At 44.9% G+C, this 7151-nt stretch overlaps 1 protein-coding gene across 3 annotated transcripts in view; it reads left to right on the top strand.

The window, feature by feature from the left end:
• The first annotated feature begins 355 nt into the window (after positions 1-355).
• ZDHHC17 (zDHHC palmitoyltransferase 17) overlaps positions 356-7151 on the top strand; it is a 128662-nt gene continuing 121866 nt past the window's right edge. Inside the window, exon 1 of one of the 3 annotated variants that reach the window (XM_073327711.1) lies at positions 356-1016. In XM_073327711.1, the coding sequence (XP_073183812.1) occupies positions 954-1016 (63 nt within the window). In that variant the 5' untranslated portion in view covers positions 356-953. The remainder of the gene's footprint in view (positions 1017-7151) is intronic. The other 2 variants (XM_073327709.1, XM_073327710.1) reach the window with 2 other exon arrangements.

The raw sequence follows: 7151 nt of genomic DNA, 5'->3' as shown, positions 1-7151 counted from the left end.
CTGGGTGTTTGACTAGGCTTCAAGCCCCTGGAGAGAAATTTGGAGCCCTCCTACATCATATTCATGACGCCCCCACCTGTCCCGTTTTGATTTAGTTACACAAATATCACAGACTAGGGGGGAAAGGGGAGGATGAGCACAGGCTCCTGGTACAATTGTTCCCCCTTCCATCGTCCCTGTCAGGCTGTGAGGCGGTGCTGGAGCCCCATCACTGAAGCCTTGCCAACAGTACACCGTTTTGTGGCCAAAACAGTGGAGGTGTACACACTGAGATGCTCCTCCCGCTGATGTAACTTCCCTGCTAAGCTGCCATAATAAAACCACCTCATCCAGAGGCGCAGGGCTTTTGTCGGTGCAGCGAGAGGAGGCGGGGAGGCCGTGTTCCTTACACTGACGGGGGACGGTCATTCTTGCCAGTTTCACGGCGGAGCCCTCAGCTGTAAGTCGACCTGACCTAGGTCGACTTACCTTTGCAGTGCAGACGTAGCCTCATAACTCACTGTGACAGGCGGCTGGGGGCCACCAGCTTTCTCACCGCCCCGACCTGGCGCACGCCGACTCCGGCTCGCCGGGAGGAAAGACCCTGGCCCTGCTCGCGCCCCCGCCCGCTGGGGTCGGCTCTTGGCTGGCCCAGGACCGCTGCTCCCGGGGGGCTGCCCACTTGCCCGCGGAGGGAGCGAGGGCTCGGGACCAACCGGAGCCGCGGGGGAGCAGAGAGCGGACCCCGTCCCCGGGCGGGTCATTGCTGGGCGCGCTCCCCACCCAGCTCGCGCCACAGGGGCTCGAGCCGGGGAGGGGGGGCGAGTCTGGGTCACCAGCTTCGCTCCTGCCGGCCCCTCCCACAGCGCAGCATCCCAGCCGCGGCCGCCCGCTGCGGGGCTCCCTCCCCGCCCCAGCGCGAGCTGGGGGGAGCGCGCTACCCAGCATGCAGCGGGCGGCGGGCTCGCACCAAGATGGCGGCGCCTCTGGAGGAGTACGAGAAAGAAGCGGGCTGCGTCCCCATCCTGCACCCCGAGGTGAGCCCCGCCGCGCCCTGCTCTCGCGCCGCCCGGGGGGGCCGGGCTGTGGGTGGCGCGGCTGCCGCCCGTTCTCCGCTCCCGGCCCGGGGCGGCTGCTGTGCGGGTGGCTCGGCCGCCGGAGCGGGGGTGGAGGGCGCTGGCTGCGGCTGCCTTGGCCCGGGGGCCGGGCGGGGAGCGGGGGCGGCTGCGCTGCGGGAGGAGGCCGCCGTTTCCCTTACCCCGGGGCGAAGGGTTGGCGGGGCGGCGCCCTGTCACCGCCTCGGGACGCCGAGGGGGAGGGTCCCGCCGGGGTGCGCCCGGGGTGGCGAGCGGCCCTGCGAGCGGGGCGCTCGCCCGCTCCCTGCCGCGGGGAGAGGTGCGGGCTGTGGCATCCCTGCCCGGTCCACAGGTGAACGCTCCGCTGGGCGGGCACGGCCCTGCAAGGCCCTGTGGGAGACTCCGCACAGCCTCGCTCCCCGCCGGGCGGAGCTGCACCCTGCTCCCCGCCATCCGTGACACCGCAGGGCTTGTTTATACAGCATGGGAGGGTTACCGCTAAGCTGCTGGTGGCAAACGGTTCAGACCTGGAATAAACGCTTCCTGCTCTTCTTGAGCTGCAGTTCGCTGTAAGAAATTGGGCCTGGTCCGACTCAGTCCTGAACTTGCTGGGCTGTGTGTGTTTGTCTTTACTCCACCTCACCCCCTCAGTAGTATACTGGACAAGTGCTGGAGTAATTGTACAGATGCTCTTTTCTTAATCTTGTGTACTATATGTTTTTTAATATTTGCTTTAATAAAACTGTAACCTCTCTTGATAATATGTAGAGGTTACTTTCAGTAATGTATCATACTGAAAGAGAGTCCTTTTTTGTGTGTCAACCATGTATAAACATTATCCAAATCCCCTCTGATGGTTTTGAAGGACATTGTAAATAGTATAAACAAAAGTTTTGTGTGTGATCTCTTACCCACCTAATATGGTGAGGATTGTAAGACTTGTTTTCTTAGCCTATGAAAAGATAAATAGGTGTGCCAAGTACCAGGTTTTGTCAAACAGATGGTATTACTTTTCCATAACAAATATTTTAAAGATGCTTTTAGGTTTCTTGATATCTAAAGAGACACTATAGTGCTAAATGTGACTGTTTGTCCTTCTCATTTTCATCCAGGCTTTTGACACTTAGGAACCACTCACAGTCAACAGGAGTATGCTCCTAAATGCCTAAATCTCATTTAAAAATTAGATCTAGACTCCGAAATCAGACATTGCAATGCCTAAGTGTCTTAAAAACTCTGGGCCTAAGTGACAAGCAGTGCTCTGCGAACGGGTCCTTTGGTGGTAGCTTGGGTGGAGTGCAAGTAAATATGCTGCATGTTGCTTATTGTTGTCCGTGCTAGGAGATCACCTCCTTTCTAACTTTGAATAAATACTCTTGTTATTAGAAGTTCTACGTCATCTCTTTTTATGAATGGAGTTTTCAAAATTGGCCTAAGGTATTTGTCTAACCTTCTTCTGTAGCTGATACTTTCTCCTTTGGAGTGAGATGTAAAGGAAAATATTGGTCAAATATTCTAAAAATTGCAGAAAACATGAAGTCCTCAGAGAATTGCAAAGGTCTGCCCATGCTGATCGCATTGCAAGGTCCGAACCCTAATTTACAGACAAAATATGAAGGAACAAAAAAATAAAGCATGTTCAAATTGTTAGGAGAATCACTGCGAGCTGAAAATTGTTTGCTGATTTGGAATAATTATATTTGCAGAGTTCATAGTAAACAAAGGTATTCTCAACATTGCTTGCATATTTGTTTTATATGCCAAGGTGGTGGTGATAAGGCAGTAAAATCAGATACTGTTTCTTTGGTATCTGAAACTGAATAGTTTACAAAGTAATGATAGAATAAGTAGCGTAAACAATAACTATGCTCTTCCTCCTAGCCTCTACCCAAACCAAACTTTAAAATTTTACCAAAGGAGACTTCTGTTTAAATCCAAAGAAGAAAATGACAGTCCAGAATTACTTTGTATGGTTAGACTTCAACCAGAGGATTGAATTTTAGACTCTCTCTCCTTTAGTCATCTTGTCGTCTTTTCACTGATTTCCTTGGGCATTGGATCGGGTCCTGGAATCCTTAATACAGATGATTTTTAAAGCAGAAGAGAGATGAATATGGATGATGTTACTGGAATTGAAAAAGAGACATTCAGTAGTTGTACTCACAGGATCCTGTGAACCGTTTGCTTGCGTGACAGAGCTCTGCACAAGCATATCTTACTGAAGACAGTTGGGGCTACTTGTTCAGTGTTTGAAGGATAGGGGCCTAAATACTCAGATATCCCCAGGTACTTTTTAAAGAATCGTTGACTCCAGATCTTTAGAACATAAATACTGAAGTACATACTGCACCTTATAATCAATTTTTTTATTTGCGTAAATTCAAAATTGAATTGTTTTTATGTGAGAATGTGGACGATCCTTTCTTGTTGCTGAGATATATTTTTTCCTGCTAGAGTAATCCATTTCTAATAAGGGTCTTTCATATATTTTTTCTTTGGTATTTTTTTATAATTCAGTATTTTTTTTTTTTTGGTACAACTTGTTTTGTTTTGTGTCTGTTGATTTCAATGTTTTGTCCAATTACCTTATGGCTAAGGACCGAGCTATGTTGGACACCAATGCTGCCAGCTCAGTATTAAGGAGGATTTTGTAGACTGTGGAACATTACCTTTACAGAAAAGCATTGAAGGACACACATTCCTGTCCAAGTGACAAAACTTGATATTTTTGTGTTGACAAGAAGCTCAGCTGCAAAACAAGAGATTAATAATGAATTTTGGCAGAAAGGACGGAGATGGAGAAGAGTGCTTAAAATCTAAACTCGTTAGTTTGATAGTAAGCTCTTTGGGGGCAGAGACAAAGTGTTCCCTCTAATTTTTTACATCCTTGTGCGGAATGAATTGTGTTATGTGCATCAATATGGGGGTGATGTGTGGCGGGGGTGGGGCAGAGAGGTTCGGAGTGTGGTAGCGGGCTCAGGGCTGGGGCAGAGGGTTGGGATGCAGGAGGGGGTGAGGGCTGTGGGGTGGGGCCAGGGATGAGGGGTTTGGGTGCAGGCTGCCCCGGGGAGAGAGGAGTCCCCCCCAGCCCTCTCTCACTGCAGCAGCACTGGGGGAGAGGCACCTCTCCCTGCCAGCAGTCCTGCACCCCTCCCCATCCACCCCTTACCTCTCTCCTCTCCAGGCCCCTGTGGCTGCACACCTGTGCGGCCCTTTACAGCCTGCTGTGTGGCTGTGCAGCTTAGAGGGAACTTAGGCAGGGACCATCTTTTTGTTCTGTGTTTATACAGTGCCTAGCACAGTGAGGCTCCTTGGGGCTACACTATTAAAAAAAAATCTGCATCTAAACTAAAGAATTTTAGAGAAAATGCTCATATATTACTGCAAGTTCATCTGTGTCTGATAGAATATATTAATCACATTATTCTGTTACTCTTTTAGGGTTGACAGCTTGCTCAGTTCTGCCCAAGACCACAAAAAATAAAGGCAGTTCCTGCTTCAAGGAGCTTACAGTATAAGCAGTATAATAGATTCCTGTTTATGTACAGGATAGTATGTACTGCTTGACTGTAGAAATGTTGGGATTCTCCACTGGTGTGTTGCCACATCACTAATGATGCAGCAGCAAATTGCAAAAAAATGCTTTCAAATATTGAAGTGCTGTTGTTTCTAACAATAAATATTTCCCTCCTCCCCTCCACACATACACCTTAAATTAGCTGAAGTTAGCAGTTGGATTTAGTTTTTATTTCTAAATAGTTTTTCAGTATTTGGCATTTTTTAGGAGTGGAATTTGTTGCCATTGCCTGTTACTTGAAAAGATTCTTAATGGATTAGGTAATAAATTTACTTGAAGTACAGCAGTGATTTCATGACTGTCCAGGATTGCATTGTTTCCAAAGGCTTGTGCTAGCCTCTTGAGTACATTCCCAGGAGGTCAGGGGAGTATGCATTTGGGCTGCTAGCTGAAGCTGTTGCCTTTGCTACCCTGGCTATAGTGGTATTTTTAGCATGTTAGCTCAAGGAGAGCTATCACGGGTATTGCACCTCCCAGCACATATGTAGACGTTCGCTGTGGTTGATTGTGATCTTTCTTGTAATTAAAAAAAACAAAACAAAACCCAAAAGCAAAATACAGGGTATGTGAGAGAAATTCTCATGAAATAAAGAGTAAAATGTCTGAATTTTGAATTTTTTTGTAAAATATGTAATATTTCATAGTGTTCCTCTGTTTTCCCAACAAAATAACTTTACACTACAAAATTTGACACACATAAGTTTTAAGAAGAGGTAGTCTTCAAGGGTAGGGATAGTACAGTGTTTTAAAAATGGCTGTTGGAAAACTAGACACTGTTCTGTCATTGAAGTTGACAGATAGGGGAAGTAAATCTTGATGATGGATAATTTCATGACATTTCATGATAATGACATTTGCATTGTCTTGGGCTACTTTTCAAACCCTAAAAGAAACAGGATAAGGTAAAATTACTTTTCCTCACTCTCACGTTCCCTTCAACTGCCCTCTGACCTGAGGGAGCAGTTGCACAAGTCTGCTATAGGTGAGTGTCTGAAGAACAGAAGGATAATTGTCCAAAGGTCTAAGGGAGTTTATGGAGGAGCTCTGAACAAATCATGATTTCTAATGCCCAAAAAACTTGGCTTAACCATTATGCTACAGTGTCTCTCATGCAGTTCTGAGATCAAACTAATAATGCTTATCCACACTTGTAAAGTGCCCTGAGCTCTTCAGATGTACTAGGTATATGCATAGATGATTTTTTTTTTTCTCTCCCCAGTCAAATTCCCCAAGAACAAAGAGAGTCAGTGGCTTGGTTCCACAACTTTGACCTAATCTATGGTTAGTTTCTCTCTGCCAGAAGTCTTTAAAGGGAGGATTTCAACAAAATTTTTCTCGAACTAATTGAAGAAGTTGCATTGGTGTTGGCACCTGTGAAAAGTGTTGTAAGTTGTTGCTATTGTAAAGAAAAATGCTGGGTTAGAATGGAGTAATCAGTTCATTTACAGTATTTTTTGGTGTTGAGCAGATGCTGCTGCCTTTGTATAGTTTAGTCACAATCCCAGGAGAGAAAGGGGACAAATCACGTGTACGGAGGGAATTTCTACAACGCTTCTCAGAACCTGTCCAACCTGGCACAGCTTCACCATAGTATTTTGTTGTTCACTAAAACTAAAACCGTGATCGCACTACCAATATATTTCTGAAGAAGCTTCTACCTCTCGTTAACAAAGTTCTGCTTTTAGCACTGTGTATTTTGTATCAAGTACCATACTTAAACTAAAGTTTGGAGACATGTTGATATGAAATACTGCGTTACTTACAGCCATGGCAAAGGTTTGATTCAGTTGCTAAATATTGCTGTATAAGTAGATTCCTGTTAAGTGAGGATTTGTGCATTGTTAAAATTTTAACAAAGCAGTAAATAACATACAAAATATTTTAATTCAAACTCATTAGGAGTTAATATTTTTGCTTAAACATTTTAAGATGAATATAAAGAGCTCCTGTTGGAAAATAATTTTTGATCTTTTATATAGTTTATAAAACACAATACTAATTTATTATAAAATACTATTTTAACTTTTTGTCTTTATTCTTTTGTTTACTTCCTAATTTAAAAAGAAAAGGAGTACTTGTGGCACCGATGAAGTGAGCTGTAGCTCACGAAAGCTTATGCTCAAATAAATTGGTTAGTCTCTAAGGTGCCACAAGTACTCCTTTTCTTTTTGCGAATACAGACTAACACGGCTGTTACTCTGAAACCTTTCCTAATTTAAATAGCTCAAGCTTTGTACTCAACTTTTAAAAAAAAAAATTGCCTTGCCTATGTTTGTAAAACTTCAATGTATGTATGTTTGTCTTTAAATAATACCTCACGATTCTAGTGTGTGCTCAAATATTGGATATTTTGGAAATACCATTTTAAAATGTCTTAACTTTTTTTGTGTATTAAAATGAATATTATCCTTTAATTCTGAGGTGCTTTTAAAGGCACTGAATGACTAGAAGTCAGCTAATCAGAATGGTCCAATTTTGGACACTTACGGCTTGTCTGCACTAACGCTTAAGTCAATGTA

The sequence above is a fragment of the Lepidochelys kempii genome, chromosome 1 (assembly GCF_965140265.1).
Source record: "Lepidochelys kempii isolate rLepKem1 chromosome 1, rLepKem1.hap2, whole genome shotgun sequence".
NCBI classification, from domain to species: domain Eukaryota; kingdom Metazoa; phylum Chordata; order Testudines; family Cheloniidae; genus Lepidochelys; species Lepidochelys kempii.
The sequence above is the reverse complement of the archived record's forward strand: the minus strand, read 5'-3'. Positions and strand labels throughout refer to the sequence as shown.